The sequence below is a fragment of the Acomys minous genome, assembly GCF_964271855.1.
Source record: "Acomys minous genome assembly, chromosome: 10".
NCBI classification, from domain to species: Eukaryota; Metazoa; Chordata; class Mammalia; order Rodentia; family Muridae; genus Acomys; species Acomys minous.
In genome coordinates this window covers 33,360,012-33,380,573 of record NC_140491.1, presented here as the reverse complement: position 1 = coordinate 33,380,573, position 20,562 = coordinate 33,360,012, and the positions used below count along the sequence as shown (strand labels likewise).

Genomic DNA, 20,562 nt, shown 5'->3' with positions numbered 1-20,562 from the left:
TCTGTTTATGTGCTGTCAGCCCACGTTGGAGGAGGTCTCATGCAAAGTTTCTGCCTGTCTCTGCCTTCATCATCCCATGCTCCCAGGGTGCGTGCCCCTGTTGGCTCTCTTTGTTCCTGAACCCACTGGTATTTGCTTTTAATTTTGGCTTCCCCGATACCTCAGGTTTCTGCTCCTTTGCTCTCTGGTTCCATTTTTTTTAATTCTTCAGTTTTTGTGTTTTGTTTTTTGGGTTTTTAAAAAAAGATTTATTTATTTATTATGTGTACAGTGTTTTGCCTGCATGTACACCTGCACACCTGAAGAGGACACCAGATCTCATTATAGATGGTTGAGAGCCACCATGTGGTTGCTGGGACTTGAACACAGGACCTCTGGAAGAGCAGGCAATGCTCTTAATCTCTGAGCCATCTCTCCAGTCCAGTTCATGTGTTTTGAGTAGCACTACAGCTGAGCCCAGGTTAGAGGAGACTTCATCTAAGTCAGGTATCTCCTCCTGAAGAATATAAAGGCCTGAGAGATTGCTTAATACAATAATTCACTGACTCTACAGATGAACAACCAACTGTCAAAGACACGGCTTGGATGCTCTGAATAGCTTTCCAAAGCTGTGAGTTTGATGACAGAGTATCTGGCATCCTCCTTTAATGAAGGAACATGGCAGTTAGGGTGTGGACCCTGAAAGTAGCCTTTGCTGAGAGGAAGAATTGAGGACATGGCGGTTGAGCTAGCATGCAGGTCTCACATCAGTCACAGGCTTCCCTGTCCACAGCATCATCCTATGTCAGTTCTGGAGATGCTGAGGGCAGTGTAATTGCAATTAGCCTTTCTGTCATTTGAGAGGTTTAGAATGTGGGTGAAAATTCCTTAAGATCCTCTGCTAGGCAAGAAAATCTACCCCTTGTCGTATGAGATATGAGGAGTAATTCATCTTTAGATAAGGAGGAGTTTTTATTATTTAATTTTATTTTTTCTGATTGGAGCTACATTGTTGAAGCTGGTCAAACTTTCACAGCCGTATCTAACTGGAGACAGAAGCAGCAGCCTTTTGGCAGGGCTTACTTCCCATAGCCTTGTCCTGTAATGGGGCTAGCTAGCATGCCACTTAGTCAGGTTGGAAGATTTGTGTTCCACCCAAGGGAACAACTGCTGCTGCTGCTGCTTCTTTTTTTTTTTTTTTTTTTAAATAAATATCAATGATACTTTAATGATATTTATATGTACAGATACTCTCAAATTAAGTAAAAACATATAAATGTACAACTAATAGATTTCCTGTGTCAATGACTACAGGTTAGTTTTAATTAACAAAATAAGAAAATAGTGAAATAATTTGCAGAGAGTTATGCATGAAGTAGGATTTTAATTATGAGAAGTTCATAAATTTTATGCCAATTGTGTTTGAATTTATATCTATAGAATTGTGTGTGTTTGTTTAATTTTGTTGAAAGTAGATTCTTCTCTCATATAATACATCCCAACCTCAGTTTCCCCTCTCTCCACTCCTCTTAGTTCTCTCACACCTCCCCTTACCCTCGGATCCACTCCCCCTCTTTCTCCCTTTAGAAGAGAGCAGGCCTTGGAGAAAACAACCAAATAAAACAAAACAAATACAGTAAGACAAAGTAAAAGCTCTCACAGTGAGGCTGGACAAGGCAACCCAACAAGAGAAAAAGAGTCCCAAGAGCAGGCTAAAGAGTCAAAGACATACCCGCCACCACAGCTAGGAGTCCCACAAAAACACTAAGGTAATAGCCGTAATATACACACAAAGGGCCTGGTGCAGACTCCTGCAGGCTCTGTGCTTACCGCTTCAGTTTTGTGAGCACATATGTCCCATGCTTAGTAGATTCAGTGGCCATGTTCTGGTGTCCTCCAGCCACTGTCTTCTACAGTTTTTCTACCCCTTCTTCCTTGGGATTCTGAGCACTGAGGGGAGGGACCCCATGGAGACCTCCAATTTAGACTCTCTCCACATAAGGTCTGGCTGTGGATCTTTCATCCACTCCCATCTGCTGCCAGGGAAAGCTTCTCTGATGACTGGACCAGATTAGATTGCACCAACCTGTGAATATAGCAGAATATCATTAGGAATCATTTTATGGATTTATTTTTTCTGTAAAGACTTGTTTTTGGTTCTACCCTACAACTCTAGGATATCCAGTCTCCAGTTCCTGGCCATCCAAACAGTGTCCTGCATGGGCTGTCTCTTGTGGAGTGAGCCCCAAATTAAATGGAACATTGCTTGGCCACTCCCACAAGTTCTTTGTCACTATTGTTCCAGCACATGATGCGAGCAGGACAGATCATAGGTCAAAGATTTGGGGCTTGATTGGTGTCCACATTTCTCTTTCAGTAGCCTGAAGAGTACCTTCCCTGCCAAAGGTACTCTGGAACATAGCGGTGAAGGGTCCACGCATGCACCAGCTAGACCTCTCTACATTCAATGAGCTTTGTGGATGTTGTCCTAGGCAACGGGCCTTGCTATCAGTTGGTGGAGAGAAATCCTCTGTCCTAGCATCAGTCTGGGTTGATTGGGGATCTCCATGGGACCCCTTGGGCCAACAACACAACTCATTCTCACCACTGGAAGCTTTGCCTGGCTATAAGAGATGGCCAGTTCAGATTCTGTATTCCCCCATTACTAGGAGTCCTCACTAGCATCGCTCTCGTAGATTCCAGGAAGTTTCCACTGTACTAGGTTTCCACACTGCTCACCAAATGCCCCCCAAATCTAGCTGTCTCTCCCTACACCCTCTCCCTCTATCTATCTCCAACCCCATTCCCTCCTCCTCCCACCCCCACCCATAGTCCACCTGAAAAATCTATTCTGTTTGACCTTCCCAGGGAGAGCCATGCATCCCTTCTAGAGATCTCCTTTTTTTTTTTTTTTTTATACCTAACCTCTCTGGGCCTGCAGATTGTAGCTTGGTCATCGTTTACTTAACAGCTAATATCACCTTATAAGTGAATACATACCATATTTATCTTTTTGAATCTGGGTTACCTCACTCATGATAGTTTTTTTTCCCCAGTTTCAGTCATTTCCCTGCAAATTTCATGATGTCACTTTTTTTTAATAGTTCAGTAATACTCCATTGTGTAAATTTGCCACAGTTTCTTTATCCATTCTTTGGTTGAGGGACATCTAGGTTGTTTCTAGCTTTTGGCTATCATGAATAAAGATACAATGAATATAGTTGAGCAAGATGAGCAAGAACAAGGATGCCCAAGAGTGAGATAGCTGGGTCTTGAGGCTATTCTCCACTTTTCTCTTTATTCAGATTTAGTGTATCTGGCTTTATGTTGAGGTCTTTGATCCCCTTGGACTTGAGGTTTGTAAAGGGTGATAAGTATGAATCTATTTGCATTCTTCTACATGCAGATGTTCACTTTGACCAGCACCGTTTGTTGAAGATGCTGTCTTTTTCTCCAGTGTGTATTTTTGGCTTTTTCATTGATTCTTTGTACTGTTCTCCTTGTTTCTAATTTATTAGTCTTAGCCCTCATTTTGATTATTTTTTTCCTTTTACTCTTCTTGGATGTGCTGACTTCTTTTTGTTGTAGAGATTTCAGATGTGCTGTTAAGTTGCTAGTATAAGGTCTCTCCAAATTTTATTTTATTTATTTTCTATCTCTCTCTCTCTTTTTTTTTTTTTTTTTTTTTTTTTTTTAATTTTTGACACAGGGTTTCTCTGAGTAGCCCTGGCTGTCCTGAAACTCACTCTGTAGACCAGGCTGGCCTCAAACTCACAGCACACTGTCTCCAGAGTGCTGAGATTAAAGGCCTGCAGCACCACCACCTGGCTCCAGTTTTTATATGTAGGCACTTACTGCTATGACCGTTCCTCTTAGCACTGCTTTCATTGTGTCTCATAAGTTTGTGTGTGCTGTGTATTCATTTTCATTGAATTCTAGGAAGTCTTTAATTTCTTTATTTCTGTCTTGACTCATTTTTCATTCAATAGAGTTCAGTTTCCATGAGTTTGTAAGCCTTCTCTTGTTTCTGTTGTTGATATCCAGCCTTAATCCGTGGTGGTCTGATAGGACACAGGAAGTTAGTTCAGTTTTCTTGTGTCTGTGGAGACCTTCTTTCTGCCCAAGTATATGGTCAATTTTGGAGAAATTTCTTTTCAGGTCCAATCTGTTTGGTGTTCTGTATTCTCCTTGTACCTTTATATGCATCTTCTTCTTTAGGCTGGAAATTTTTTACTTTATGATTTTGTTGAAAATATTTCCTGGGCCTTTGGGCTTGGTTTCTTCTCCCTTCACCACTACCACCACCACCACCACGACTTCCTCCTCCTCCTCTTTCTTCTTCTTTTCTTTTTCCTTCTTCTCCTCTTCTTTTTTTTTTTCCCCAGACAGAATTTCTCTGTATAGCCTTGGCTGCTAGACCCAGGCCGGCCACAAACTCACAGAGATCTGCCTGCCTCTGCTGCCCTGGTGCTGGGATTGTAGGCATTCACCAGCAAGCCTGGCTTCCCTCCTCTCTTCTTATTATCCTTTGATTTGGTTTTTTCCTAGTATCTCAGACTTCCTGGATGTTTTGTGTCAGGAAAAATTGATATTTAACAGTTTTTGACTGATGTATCTATTTATTCTATCATATCTTCTTTCTCCCATCTTGTGGATTCTGTTGATGACGCTTGCCCTTGTAGTTCCTGTTCAAATTCCTAAATTTTTGATTTCTAGAATTTCTGTTTTCTTTATTGTTTCTATTTACATTTTCATATCTTGAACAGTTTTATTCATTTCCTTCAGCTGTTTTGCTTTCTTGGCTTTCTTTAAGGGACTTTTTTGTTTCCTCTTTAAGGACCTCTGTTACCATTATATAGTTGGTTTGAAGGTCTCTTTCCTGGGCTTCAGGTATGTTGGACTATTCAGGGCCTGCTGTGGTGCGGTGGCTGGGCTCTATCAGGTATGTTGGACTATTCAGAGCCTGCTGTGGTGGGGTGGCTGGGCTCTATCAGGTATGTTGGACTATTCAGGGCCTGCTGTGGTGGGGTGGCTGGGCTCTATCAGGTATGTTGGACTATTCAGGGCCTGCTGTGGTGCAGTGGCTGGGCTCTATCAGGTATGTTGGACTATTCAGGGCCTGCTGTGGTGGGGTGGCTGGACTCTATCAGGTATGTTGGACTATTCAGGGCCTGCTGTGGTGCGGTGGCTGGGCTCTATCAGGTATGTTGGACTATTCAGGGCCTGCTGTGGTGGGGTGGCTGGGCTCTATCAGGTATGTTGGACTATTCAGGGCCTGCTGTGGTGCAGTGGCTGGGCTCTATCAGGTATGTTGGAATATTCAGGGCCTGCTGTGGTGGGGTGGCTGGGCTCTATCAGGTATGTTGGACTATTCAGGGCCTGCTGTGGTGCAGTGGCTGGGCTCTATCAGGTATGTTGGAATATTCAGGGCCTGCTGTGGTGGGGTGGCTGGACTCTATCAGGTATGTTGGAATAGTCAGGGCCTGCTGTGGTGGGATGGCTGGGCTCTATCAGAAATTTATTATCCTGGCTGTTGTTGATTGTGTTCTTAACATTGGCATCTAGGCATCTGGATTTGGGTGATTATAGGTCTTGGTGCTGATTTCTGGGTTTGCATTTGTTGGGTGGGTGTTTTGTCCCTTGGTTTCTGTTTCCTCTCTGGACTTTCAGAGTGTGATCGCTATGTGTTGCTTGCTGTTGTTGGAGGCTAGGATGCAATGAGCAAAGGGAGGTCAGGAGTGGATGGTTGGTGAGATCCACAAGAGATGGGGACAGGAGGAAGGGAGGCTGCAGCTGGTGTTGCAGTGCTAGGGAGGAGACTGAGGGAATGGCTCTAGAGAAAAAGAGTTCAAGGGACTTCTTGAATGGGGAAGGGGGAGGGTGTGTGTGTGTTGCCAGTGTATTGTAAATTTAAACCATTTTACTTAAGCATTCAATTTTCATTACCAATTTTTATATACCTGATATTGAATAGTATACTACATTAAACACTTTAAGTTTATTTTAAACTTGTTTTGTGTTATCTATTATAAGCTTAATGTTGACAACATACACAGAAAACAAACTAACTCAAGCTGCATGGTGGTGGGCATACAGCTTTAATCCCAGCACTTAGGAAGCAGAGGCAGGCTGATCTGAGTTCAAGTACAGCTTGATCTACAGAGTGAGTTCTAGGACAGCCAGGGCTACACTGAGAAACCCTGTCTCAAAAAAAAAACCAAAAAACCCAAACCCAAGTAAATAAATAAATATTAAGAAAACAAAGAGCAGGCAAGGAACTGCTGCCCTAATAAACCTCAGCTTGATGAACAGTCCCAACTTGCAACATATTCTTGCATTTAAGATTGTACTAGCTGGGCAGTGGAGGCGCACGCCTTTAATCCCAGCAGTTGGGAGGCAGAGGCAGACGGATCACTGTGAGTTCCCAGCCAGCCTGGTCTATAAAGTGAGACAGGCAAGGCTACCCAGAGAAACCCTGTCTAAAAAAAACAAGAAAAACAAACAAACGAAAAGTTGGTTTCTCCCTCTAACTTTGCCCCTGTAAATTGGTTTAGTTGCAGTTGTACTTGGCATGATGACAAACATACTTCTGGGCACATAATGTAATTTGATCATTTATAAGATGACTGACCATTAACGTGTATATCTTAGTTATCTTTAATAGCTTACAATAAGCTAGCAACTCTTGGATTAGGGTTTAATAATTTTATTCCTAGTAAGTTTGAACCTTAAAAACTATAATTCTTGAATTAAAGATTTTTTAGTATCAAGTAAATCTTAAACCATGAATATAGTCCACAGAGACTGGCCTTTGATAATGTATTTTTACAATATAACAGTTGTTTTTTATATGACTCAGTTTCTCTAGATAGCTATAGAGTAACAAAGATAGCAAATATATCACAGGTTTTGTATGACCCAGTTTTAAAATAAATTATCTTGGAAGCCTAATATTGCCTCCTTAGTCTATGAAGGAAGATACAGTGGTAAGCAGAGGGACACCATGCAGTCATCTTAACCAAGGTCACATGGCGTGCTTCCACCCAAAGATGTCACCAACCAGTATGGTGGCAAGTGAGCCCATCAGCACACACTCTTTCATAAGCAAGAGCTGAACCAAGTTTCAAGATAATCTATAGCAAAATAAGATTATCTGTAGATAGGCTTTTAAGTAGTAAACTTTTTTGTTACCCATTATAAGCTAACTTTTCTTTGTTTGGAATTTTATAGCCTTTTAAAACCATATTTAATGAACTTATAAACCCTGACATATAGAAAGTTTACATAATGGTCTTATAAATCCTGAGATAAAAGAAGCTGTATACTTTAGTAATAAAGTTTTAGAGCTCAGATTTCCCATTGACACCACATGTTAAATTGCTAAAGGCAGATGAAGAGAGTGGATGGCAGAAAGAAAGAGACTTGGTCTGACCTTAGGTAGAGCCATAGTTTAGGTGAGTATTTTATCACATGTGTCAATGGCCAAAAATGCCTACTAGGGCAGAAATGACTTCCATAGTCTCGAGAGAAGCTGGGAAACGATCTCATTTCCTGTCTCTTTCCTGCACTTTTCCAGTATTCCCTTTCATCGTAGGTAAGTAGGTTTTAGTTCAGTGGCAAGATTCTCTTCTGTTGTAATGTTTTTGCTGCTGGTTCTTTATATAACCAGTCCCCTCATTTGTAGAAACTGGAGAACTGTTAGGCCAAAGCTTTTAGAATATGAATCATTGTAAGACTAATTTGGCTGTATGTAAAATTGACAGTGGTCAGGCCCCCTGGGATGGTGAGAGTCTAGGTCAGCACCGCAGCGGATGGCATTTGTGCCTTTGTTGTAGATAACCAGACTTCGGTGGTCCAGTAACCGTGTCCTCTCTCCTTCCACCTTGCCAAGGTCACCTTAGATCTTCAGAACAGCACTGAAAAGTTTGGGGGGTTCCTGCGCTCGGCCTTGGACGTCCTCTCTCAGATTCTAGAGCTGGCAACACTGCAGGACATTGGAAAGGTTTGTGTCTGGTCTCTTTTCCTTGACCTGAGTTAGAGTACCTCTGATGACACTGAGTCTTGTTATTCTACACTAATTTTTATGTATAATTGAAATGTATTGTGTGAGTTTTGCTTGCATTATATATAATACACATATTATATACATATACATGTATATATGTATATATGTTATATACATATATATATATACACATAATACACTGCACATATGTCCTACTGTTCTGTATTGTGTTTACCTCTGACTTCTCTCAAGACTTTATACTAGTTTAAGTGATTTTATTATGATGTGCCTTCCCGTTCAGCTGCCTGCCTGCCTGCCTGCCTGCCTTCCTTCCTTCCTTTGGTTTTTCAAGACAGGGTTTCCCTGTATAGACTTAGCTGCTCTGGACTTGCTTTGTAGATTAGGCTGGCCTCGAACTCATAGAGATATACCTGCCTCTGCCTCCCAAGTGCTGGAATTACAGGAGTGAGCTATCATGCCCGGCCTCAGCTATGTTTCTTTCTTTCTTTCTTTCTTTCTTTTTTTCTTTTTCTTTTTCTTTTTTCTTTTTTAAATTAATTTATTTATTTTTGAGCTACGTTTCTTAAACTTGGATTTGCTAAGTTTCTTAGGATCTGGGGCTTTATAGTTTTCCACAGTTTAGAAAAATTGAAACTACTTCCTTAAATATTTTTCTAACCATTTTCTTCATCCTGTCTTAAGGATCTTATAATTAACTTCTAAAAACCCATATTTGGTTGCTTAAAATTGTCCTTAGCTTACTGTTCCTCTTTTAACAATTTAGGTTTTATTTTTCTAATTTCATTATTTTTATCATTTTTAATTATGTGTCTATCCGTGTGTGAATATGTACATGTGAGTGTAGGTGTTGACAGACTTCAGAAGAGGCGGCCAGGGCTTCTGAAGCCCGAGTTGAAAGTGGTTGTTAACCACCTAATGTGGGTGCTAGGAACCCAACTCAGGTCCCCTGTACACAGCATCTGCTCATAGCTGTCTTTCCAACCCATCTTTTTAGGTTTAATTGTTTGTTTTTAATCACTTGATCTCCTTTTTCTCTTGTAGTTTCTATTACAGTCTTTAGGTTCTCTAAGCTTTTCTTTCCCCACCTCTGTTTTACTATGACGTCCCAGCCATTGTATCTTTCATCATTAATGTGATAGTCTTTATCACTAGAAGCTTGATTTCTAGCTCTTTAAATCTCCTATCTTTATTTAACTTAAAAACTATTTGTTTATTATTTCTTTGTGTGTGTGTGTGTGTGTGTGTGTGTGTGTGGGTGGGTGCACGCGCGCACGCGCTTATGCACGTTAGGTGTGTATGCACCTGTCCATATAGGAGATGGAGTCTTTCCCTAAATTGGACACTCCATTTTTTTCTACTGTGCTGGAAGCCAGCAAGTCCAGCAGTCTTATCTCTTCTCTCCTTGGAGGGTTATGGGTGTGCACAAGTTACCCAGCTTATTATATTGGGTTCTGGGATCTGAATTCTGCCCCTCATGATTATGCAACAAGTGCTTTTAACCACGGAGCCCCTACTTCACTGTTTTAAATAAATACTTTTGTTAATTTTTTGAAATGGTCATGCAATGTATTTTGATCATCTTCACTCCCAACTGCCCCATATACCTCCTCTTATATTCTCCCCCACCCTTTTTACCCAGCCCCTCTACTCCTTATGTCCTCCCCTTTTTAATGTAAGCATTCGTCAATTTCATTTTGTGTTGTTCATATATTTCTCAGTGTGAGACCATCCACCAGAGTGTGGCAAACCAAGAAGGCTCTATGCTCTTTAAAAAAAAAAAAAACCTGGTTCTTCCTCCTTCAGAAGCCATCAACTGTCTATAGCTCCTCAGTTAGGGGTGGGGCAGTTCATGTCAAGAAAACATTGCTTCACTCTCTGACCTCTGGTTCTTATAATCATTCTGCCCCTTGTTCTGAGATGGTCTCTGAACCTCAGGAAAGGTGTATAATATAGATGTCCCATTTGTGCCTATATTTAATTTTTAAAATACAGTTGTGATAACTGATTTAATGCACTTCATTAAACTCTAAAATCTCCATTATAGGTTTTTGGCTAATTGATTATGTTTATCTTTGATATTGTTTGGGTTTTACTGTTTTTACCTCGGGAAAGGTGTATAATATAGATGTCCCATTTGTACCTATATTTAATTTTTAAAATACAGTTGTGATAACTGATTTAATGCACTTCGCTAAACTCTAAAATCTCCATTATAGGTTTTTGGCTAATTGATTATGTTTATCTTTGATATTGTTTAGGTTTTACTGTTTTTCTTTCTTGACTGCTAATATTCAACTAGATGCTTGACATTGTGAAGTTTCCTGTTGAATGCTGGGTATTTCTGTGTTTTGTTATGTTGTCTTCAGCTATGTTGTGGAATCTAGTGCTGTTAAATGAAAACCAGCTGCTCTTCCTGGTCGTGCTTTTACAACTTGTCAGATGGATTGCTGTGGTACCTAAATAGGGCTTCGTTATTCTTCTCTTCTAAAAGAAATCAACCAAACTGAACATTCTGCCCAGTGCCTGTGTGGTGGTGAAAGTGGGAGCTGTGCCCAGCCTTGTGGGAGTGCCAGCCTACTCCTTCAGTTCTTCTGATGATTGATTCCCAGGCCTTGGCTTTGGTAGCACCCTTACAGTTGGCTTTGGAGTACTCAAGGAACACCCTCCCCCGATCTGCAGGGATCTTTGAATGACTCCTCTTCTTGGTACCATATCCTGTGAGCTGTTGTGTTCTTGGGGTTTGGGGGCTCACTGTTACCCCTCAGCTTGGCTTATGTCCCCTTGTTGTGCCACAACCTGGGGATGCTCTTAAGACCCTTATCTAGGACCATCCTGAGGCCTCGCTTGTCTTTCACCCTTCAGGATCACTGATATTTATGGCCTGATGATGTTCACTGTCTGAAAATTACAATGTCAAAGCTGGATTCTTTAAAATACATTTTTAGTCATTTCAGGCAGAAGAGAGTAAATGCAGAAATTAAAACCTCTTAGTATTATATTGTATAGTGATGCCTGTGGTAGTGACCTGGTTCCTTGCAACTGTGAAACTCTTGGAAGGCCAGAAATTGTATTCTTTCTCTATATTTGTAGCACCTAGTAACATTTCTGTGGCACACTGAGTATTCTGTACAGACTGCAGTGAAGCTCATTGGCAGTGCCTCTCACAGTGCCTTAAGCATTCTGTTCAGCTGATCGTATTTGGGGCTCCACAAATGCAGAACTTTTAGCTCCTTTGCACACTTCACAGTGCCTGTCTGAAAACAGGGATGGATGTAGGGATTTGATTATTTACTAAATGATTGAGTGACAGATTGGGTGTATAAATGTACAAGAAAGCAGTTTGCACATAACTGTAGATACAAGAGTATCTTGTGACTCTGTCTTGTTTCTGATTGGTAACAGTAATGGGTCACCTGTGAGTCACTTAATGTTGTGTTCTTCCTTTCACAGTGTGTTGAAGAGGTCCTTGGATACCTGAAATCCTGCTTTAGTAGAGAACCAATGATGGCAACTGTCTGTGTTCAACAAGTGAGTTTATTTCCTGTCCTTTGAGATCTAGGCTAACTCCTCCAGTGTAGTATTAGGAAGGTCTGGGTGCCCCTAGCTGTCACTCTTGCTTGTTCTGTGATTGGAACTGTGAGGAGGCAGAGAGTGTCAAAAAGCAGCACTAGTCCTCACTGCTTTGCCTTTGTCACCCATCCCAGGGGTCTTGTGTCTAAAGTACTAGTTTCACTTAGAAGCACAGAGAATCCTAGGGACAGTGGTACCACACAGTGGGGTCTTCTGAGGTACTTGCTGATTCAGGGATTCACAACAAAACCTTCCATCATATGTTCCTGCTGGATTTGCCACTGGGAAAGGAGAGTCTTAGAGGGTGTTTACTTCAACTTCTGTTTTTTCCCTTTTTCCTTTTATTAGTGGTATTGAGAGTTGAACCTGGCTTTGTACATCCTAGGAAAGTACTCTATCACTGAGATTTTCTAAATTCTGAAACATGACCTTGCTTGGGCTCACCTGGAACTTGCAGATTGCCTATTTCAGTCCTGTTTCTAACCCGTGTCCACCAGCAGGGATTACAGACGGGCCTGTGCTGCTTGTCTATGTTAAATCTATACTAAGTGAAGTATTGATGTTTTGATCCTTTCATTCTAGCTATTGAAGACTCTCTTTGGGACAAACTTGGCCTCACAGTTCGATGGCTTATCTTCCAACCCCAGCAAGTCCCAGTGCCGAGCACAGCGCCTCGGCTCTTCCAGTGTGAGGCCAGGCTTATATCACTACTGCTTTATGGCGCCATACACACACTTCACACAGGCCTTGGCTGATGCTAGCCTGAGGAATATGGTGCAGGCGGAGCAGGAGCATGATGCCTCAGGGTAATGTTTACGCTGCAAAGCTGTCATGATACAGAGATAAGTAATGTGTATGCCTGCCTTGAGGGCCACTGGCTGAGCTGTGGTGTAGTCTGCTATTCAGAGGTGGCAGGCTGGAGAGGAAGAACCCATGCCGGCTGCCTGAGAAGCATGAGTTCTAACTTCCAAATCTTGCTCCAGACTAGAAGTGGTACACTCAGTGTCCTTTCCTATGGACAGCATTTGGTACTTACTCTGATCATGAACAGCATTCTTCATAGTAAGGCGGCATGTGTCAGCGGTGCTTTCTTGTTCTATGATACAAAAAACCATCTTAAAAATGGCAGTGTTTAGAGGTACTGAAGGGCACAGAAAAGTCTGGGATGTGTTATTCTGGATTTCTACATGAATTTATGTTAATCTTTTTGATACCAGGAATGTGAAAGTGCCTCCCTCCCTTTCTCCCTCCTTTTAGGGCTTCATATGCTAGGCACACACTTTATCACTGAGCTACATTATAGCCCTAAAAGGTGTTTCTTAAATTATCATAATTATTATCAAGTATATGACATGCTACTTTGTGTAGTAACGGTAGTGGAATCCTTACTTTTCCTTTTTATGATGATCAGACAATATTGGAATCAAGGAAAATACTTCTGTTCTTGGCTTTATCTCAGTGGTGTGCTTATGCATGTGCCCATAGCACCTGCTTTGCTGTGTTTTCGAACATTTTATGAGCTGGGTCTCTCTCTATGTTTCCTAGGCTGATGTTGGACTTGTGACCTCCATCAGTCTTTCCCCAAGAAAGCCAAGTGATATTACCTACCTTTCAGACAGCATTCACCTCTCTCTCAGCTCTCTTAGAGAGTGTGCTGGATAGTTAGTTTTCTGGAGCAGCAAACAAACATGGGCTTGTTTAGCGTCGGCAGCTACAGTGCAGGTGCTGCACATCTGTACACTTAGTTGAGTCTTGTTGACTGTAACACATGCCGCCTATGCAGCCAGTGGCCTTTCTAAGTCTCATTTTGATGACATGTCCTGATTTCTTGAACATGAAGTTGAAATAATATGTGGCTGAGTACAGAGGAGATTATTATATTTGTTGTTTCTGCTTTTGGCCATTTGGCAGGTGGTTTGATGTACTCCAGAAAGTGTCTGCTCAATTGAAGACGAACCTTACAAGCGTCACAAAGAACCGTGCAGATAAGGTGAATAGCACTACAGCTAGAGATGGCATGTGGACCATGCCACAGGGATGAAAATGGAGCTCAGCACTTTCTATATTAACTGCCAGAAGCTTCTAATTGCAATTGTGGTTTCTTTCATTCTTCTTTCCTATAGAATGCTATTCACAATCACATTAGATTATTTGAGCCTCTCGTTATAAAAGCACTGAAGCAGTACACCACAACAACATCTGTGCAGTTGCAGAAGCAGGTTTTGGATTTGCTGGCACAGCTGGTTCAGCTACGGGTCAATTACTGTCTACTGGATTCAGATCAGGTTTGTTTCTCTGCGTTGTAGTCACCGTATCTGTTCCTAACTGAATGCAAATTACTCAAAAGACACTGTCCCAAGTCTGTACCATGCTCCAGTGGGCTTAGGCTTTAGAAATTTCCACAAGTTTTCCACATCTGTATACCTACTCAGAACTTCAAAATAAGCTGTTTTTAAATACTAAGATATAATTTATGATTTATTCTTGTGGAGCAGGCATTTATGCAAAAATTAGACTTTTTGTTTGTTTTTTGTTTCTTGAGATAGGGTTTCTTTGTATAACAGAGCCCTGGCTGTTTTAGACTCGCTTTGTAGACCAGGCTGGCCTCAAACTCACAGATACCTGCCAGTCTCTGCCTCCCTAGTCCTGGGATTAAAGGTGTGCACCATCACACTTGGCCCAAAATTCAGACTTCTTAAAAACAGGTGATCCATCGGTCAGGCAGTGGTGGTGCACACCTTTAATCCCAGTACTTGGGAGCCAGAGGCAGGCCGATCTCTGAGTTCAAGGCCAGCCTGGTCTACAGAGTGAGTTCCAGGACAGCCAAGGCTACACAGGAAGCCCTATCTCAATGAACTAAAAATAAATAAAATAAAAATGGAAACAAGTGATCACATTGATCAACGAAGCTTCTTTTTTCAATGGTCAGTGGTCAAATAAGTGGTTATTAAGTGCACAGCCCTAAATGGGACAATATCAGGCCGCCTCTCCCTGTAAGGCTCAGGGAACACTGCAGAAAGCTGGAGGACAGGGAAGAGCTCTGTGAAATGCTGTCTTCTGGATATGGCAGAGCTGTTACAATCACAAACTCACAGCAGTTGTGGTCACCTGTACAAGATCAGACCAGTCAACATCCCAGCAGGGCTGGGTGGGGTTCAGGAGACCCACTCCTAGGTGGGCAGTTGATGGCTGCTGGGGAGGGGGTGCCAGTTTTCTTTGCAGGAGTAGCACATAGGCAGCACTAATTGGACTCAATGGGTTATAATAAAAGAATGACAATAAAACACCAAGATATTGTTTATGGCCCATAATTTCAAGCACTGATGTACTCAGCAGGCCGATAACTGAGGACCTCAGTTCGACACCATGCTGGGGGCTGTGTAACTTGCATCTGACCCCTTTCCTCAAACTAACCTTGACTTCCTCATGCAATTCCTATGGTCACAAGGTTCCACTCGTCATGTTTGTAATACACATTCTCTTCTCGGGAAAAACTTATGTCCATGCCTTCTCTGAAAAGAAATTGACTTTAGATTGTTAGAAACTGACCACCAATTTTGTGCTGTGATCTTGAGCTAGCTAGTCTTTCTTTGTGATTTACAAGGATGTGCCAGTTGGGGAGACTCCTTGGCTTTCATAGGCTCATGGTCATATTATAACGCAAAATGAATTTAGTTCAATGTCAAATGTCCCCATAGTGTCACAGTCTCAGCACTGTTTAAAAGTCCAAAGTCCTATTTGAGACTGAAGGCAGTTTCTTAACTATACTGCCCTTGGACTTGTAAAATCAAAATGCAAATTATATACTTCTAATATACAATGATAAAGAATATAGGTTCCCATTCCAAAAGGGAGTAATAAAGGCATAATGAAGAAATACTGGACCAAAGTAAGATTGAAATCCAGCAGGACAAACTGTAAGACCCAAAGTTAGCCTGTAAACCCTACCCACCCAAGGATCAGGTGACTTCCTGAAATACTGGGAGTTGTAGTTCTTGGAAAAGAACAAGGCCATATGGGGTGTGGGGGCAGGGGACTCAGCTGGGCATGGTGGCCCACACCTTTTATCCCAGCACTAGGGAGGCAGAGGCAAGCAGATCTCTGTCTGGTCTACAAAGTAGGAAAGTGAATCCAGGACAGAATATGCAGAGAAACCTAGAAAGAAAGAAAGAAAGAAAGAAAGAAAGAAAGAAAGAAAGAAGGGAGAGAGAGAAATCTCATGGCCATATTGGTTTGTCTTTAAAAAGCCACTACAAGATGTGTCTTATGGCTGGTATCCTGTCACAACTGGGGATTCCAGGGTGTGGTCCTGACAGAAATCTATCTTGATGAATATTTAGTGCTTGCTTCAAATTTGGCTCAAAATTGTGGAACTTGTTTTTCTCTGGCAAATCTCAGGATTAACACAAACATCAAAACCTGTAGTTTCGTGTCCTGTGTCTGCCCTTTAGTTTTTAATCACTTAGGTGGCTTAGCCCCTTGAGCTTTGCTGCTACAATATTCATCCCTCTTAGGCTGCTTTTATTCTTCTTTGCAGATAGCTCAGGCTCTAGCATCTGAAACATCTTGGGGTCTCCATCACAATCCAGACTTTATCCTTCACAGCTTTATGCAATGGCCTCTCAGGCGTTCCTGCAAAGACTCCTCCGCCACATGTTGCCTGGCCTTGGCAGCTCCCTGAAACCACAAAAGAGTCCTAGACCCTCTCACTATTGCATTTTCTTGTGCCTCTAAAGCATGTTCCTCATGGAAAACTCAAGTTTTAGCCAATAGCATTGACCCCTTTGACCACATTAGCAACAGCTTTCTTAGGTAGAAGCAGTTGCTTTTTAGGAGCAAGGAACCCCTCAGGCATTCTCCTTTCACAAGGTGAAAACTTAGCTGGGTAAGGTATTTCCCTTAGGGCACCTTCCCCATTGTTACAGTGGAGACTAGGCATCCTCTCCTTAATGGCAGAATCTCTTTACCAGTCACAACTTCTTTTTCAGCCTACATCCAGGGCTGGGAGCAACAGTAAGTTCTCTAGTACTCTTTTTCTCTCCAAGCTATACATTAAAAAAAACTCTTTCTACCTTAATTGTTCTTTTTCACTGTAGACCTGCATAGGAGTTATCAGTAACAACCAATCCACAGGCTCAGTGTTATGCTGTCTTTGAAATTTCCTCCACCAAAGAAATTAGTCTCTTAGCTTTTAATTTAAGCTTCAGGCAAGTTCATAAGACAAGGGCAGAAGGCAGCCAGATTCTTTGCTAAAATATCACAGGAATGGCCTCTGGCCCATTTGGCAATAGAGATCTTGTTTTCTTTCTGAAACCTCAGGAGCCAGGCGTTATTCTCAGCACTGTCTCCTAGGCTTCTGTTAAAACTGCCCATTAAGCTCTGCTTCAAGCCTGTAAACACTTTCCTATTACAAAGTGTCAAAGTCTTTCACTTGCCTTCAAAAACAACAGAGTGAGGTTCTTTACAGCGCCTCCTCACTCCTAGTAGCAAGCGGTGAATTACTTCTTACTGCTTTGACATAAAATACAAGAGCAGAAGAAGCACATGAAAGAAAACTTACTTTGCCTTATGGTTCCAGAAGGATTAGGTTCCATCATGATCACCAGAGAGATGGCTCAGCAGTTAAGAGCATTTGCTGCCTTTCTAGAAGACCCAGAGTTGACTTCTGGGGAATCTGACACCTTATGGCTTGTGCAGGCACTGCATGCATGTGTTACTTAGGCATATCTGCAGGCAAGACTTTAATACATAAAATCCGAAATAAAAAGTCTATTGTGGCAAGGATGTGCTGGAGCAGGAAGTTGAAAGCTCTCATCTGTGTCCACGTTCAGGAAGTAGGGCGAGGCTATAAACAGTCAAAGCCTGTACCCAGGGACATACCTTTTTCAGCAAGGCTTCGCCTCCTAAAGGTTACGTAACCTCCCACACAGCACTGTCAGCTGGAGGCCATAGGAGATTTCCTATTCAAACCGCCATGGTGTACTTCTTTCATTTCCATACCCTGACAACCTGGTCTGCAGTTGTGAGCCATGAACGGTAGAGGAGACAGGTTTGGGGCTGTACCAGGAGGATAGAATTGAGGCCTCCAGAAGATTGATGGATGTCTTAGGGAGAACACCTCCTACTTCTCACTTTCCTGCTTCCTGCTCAGCAGAGGTAGAAATCATGGTCTCTATCATAGACGTAAAAAAATAACTCACTAGTGGATCCATTAGGTAGACTTGGCTGTCTTACCAGATTATTTCTGTAGCCATTCCGTTCTATCCAGAGTGTTTTCTCTAAAACAGACAGTTATTTTTCTTCTTAAATTTTCTGCTTGTTAATTAACATTGAAAAGGCTGAAAACCTGTATATTTTTGTGTGCTGTGCCCACATCTGCATGTATGCCCTTCACTCTGGGCCCCTGAGCTTCATTCCAGCAAAGCGTTCCTGCCCTACCACTGGTGGAAGGAAGTCTGTAGTACCACGAACACTCGAGCCTCCTGTTTGATGCATTGACTTTCATCAGTGGACCCCATAGAGGCAGACATGCAGAAAACTGGGGCACAAACTCAGTTTAGATGCTGTTTTACCAAGCTTCTGCTGAATATAGCTGTGCATGCCCCAGAGCTGCAAAGCAGGATGTAAGTTTGGTAGTTCAGCTGTGGGAACTTCTGTCAGAGAGATGAAATCTTAGAGAAAGTGAGAGTGAAATAGACTGCCTCTTCAGCCCAAGTACTGTCTCCGTGCCTAGGGCCGTCCTTCCTCTCTGCGTGTGTCTAGGCATTGTGTGCTACAGGACCTGAGGCCTCATCTTTGTGTTTAGTCTCTTTGTTTTGTGAGGCAGAGTCCTACCATGTAGCCCAGGCTGGCCTCAGACTTCCATCTCCCTGCCTTAGTTTCCCTTGTGCTGGGATTTCAGGCTTTTACCAGCCTGTCTTTCCTGACTAGTGTGTTCCTAAGGCTTGTCTGGAGGTACTCTGCAGTCACCTGACTACAGAGCAGCTTTGAGAACTTGATTATAAACAAGCTAATCTTCTGTGTAAGTGCTTGTGAATGATGCACAGATCAGTAGAAGAAAAGAAACCCAGCTCTTATGCTGTAAGCCTGTGACTGATGGCAGCTTTTCTTTCCCTGCATTAGGTGTTCATCGGTTTTGTGCTGAAGCAGTTTGAATACATTGAAGTGGGCCAGTTCAGGTACTGATGTTTAGTTACCTCAGTTGTCCTTGTTATGTACACACATGGAATCCTAGGTACTTACAGTGACAGGTGCTTCAAGTGCTGCAGGTGTCCAATAGAAGCCTAATTTACATGCCTTCCACTTTTATTCCTCTGAACACTTACTGAAAACCTTTCTCAAGACTTGCTCAGAAACAGTTGTGCATCTAATCATTAATGTGTTTTCATTTCACATTCAGTTTGTGATGATGGTGACAGGTCACTAAGTGACATTTTACCCAGTGGAACCCTGTTCCTTAACTTCAGAGAAACAATTTTAGGTCATAGTTTAGTAAAGGGGGTGATTGTGAACTTTAGGCACATTAACTTTTTCTTGCTAGATATTAAAGCTTTCATAATCTTGCAGTACACATAACAGATTTGCAATTTGTAAAAATTACAGTTCTTCACAGGTAGTTTGTAAAGTGTAGCATCAGAAAGTGTTTTAAGGTCCCTGGGATCTAGATTCCCAGCTTTGATAATGTGACTGACACCTCAACTGTGTAGTTTTGACCAGGGAACATTTTCTCCTTGGTGTCTGAATTTCTCCTTGGTATCTTTCCTTAGAGAGAGGAAAGGAAAATGGAGAGCTAGAAAGCTCCTACCTGCTGGCATCCAGGGCTTCAGGTGCCTCCCTCTTGCTGCAGGTTCCTTATCAGAGGCAGGAAGACCACTGGTGCGAGTGGGGTCTGCTTTACCCTAGTACTTTCTCTTGGGGTTGAGTCTTGACTTACTTTATGCTGTGTGTGCAGATTACATGCCTTAGTTTTTAAAAAGAAATGTCTAAATGGGTGTTTTTGTTTCTAGGGAATCAGAGGCAATTATTCCAAATATATTTTTCTTCCTGGTATTACTGTCTTATGAGCGCTACCATTCAAAACAGATCATTGGAATTCCTAAAATCATCCAGCTGTGTGACGGCATCATGGCCAGTGGAAGGAAGGCTGTTACACATGGTAATGGGATGCGTCTTTGCTTGTTGTCTTTGGTCTCACCTGCACCCACTTTTAACTGTGAACTACAGGTCAATGTGGGGCATGTGCACGCATGCACACAGGTTAGGGATGTTTACGATGAAAAAGCAGCACATTGCTTACTCAGAAACTACATAGGGGAATAACCATAAAAATAGTGACATCATTAAAATACAGATAGATGCTGGATAAATGTCTCTGTTTATGAATCAACATTTTTCTTTTGTCATTTGTATTTGCTTTGGCCTTTATTTAGAGCCGAGCATAGGCTCAACTCTGGGGTCTCACATGTGCTAAGCACTTTCTTTACCTCTGATTACAACTCTACACTCACAAAAAAATTTGAGCTAGCTTGTCATAATGAAATTTTGACTTTTGTTATTGTTGTTATTGTTTTGTTTTGTTTTGTTTTTTAAGACAGGGTTTTTCTGTATAGCCCTGGCTGTCCTAGAAGTAGCTCTGTAGACCCATGCTGGCCTTGAACTCAGAGATCTGCTTGCCTCTGCCTCCCCAGTGCTGGAATCAAAGGAGTGTGCCACCACTACTTGGCATTTTGTTTTCTGTTGACACAAGTTCGATATATCCCATGCTGACTTGAATGCTTAGAACTCCTGGTCCTCCTCTGGCATCCTGAATGCTAGGATTGCAGGCATGGTCACCACTCCTTGACTATGAAGTGCAGGGATTGAGCCCAGGGCTTCTTGCATGCCATTCAAAGAATTCTACAATTGACCTGCATTCCCTGCCCAAATTCTGATTTATTTTCCATCTTTTTTTGGGGGGGGGAGTGTTATTTGTTTGTTTGAGACAGTGT

The 20,562-nt window shown here is 42.1% G+C and overlaps 1 protein-coding gene across 2 annotated transcripts in view; it reads left to right on the top strand.

Moving 5' to 3' along the window:
* The window catches only part of HTT (huntingtin), a 143,502-nt gene that overhangs the window by 69,598 nt on the left and 53,342 nt on the right, over positions 1–20,562 (top strand). For both annotated transcript variants that reach the window (XM_084797780.1, XM_084797779.1), the window contains 7 exons: positions 7,871–7,981; positions 11,456–11,533; positions 12,158–12,381; positions 13,487–13,565; positions 13,699–13,860; positions 18,698–18,753; positions 19,582–19,730. In XM_084797780.1, the coding sequence (XP_084653906.1) occupies positions 7,871–7,981; positions 11,456–11,533; positions 12,158–12,381; positions 13,487–13,565; positions 13,699–13,860; positions 18,698–18,753; positions 19,582–19,730 (859 nt within the window). The remainder of the gene's footprint in view (positions 1–7,870; positions 7,982–11,455; positions 11,534–12,157; positions 12,382–13,486; positions 13,566–13,698; positions 13,861–18,697; positions 18,754–19,581; positions 19,731–20,562) is intronic.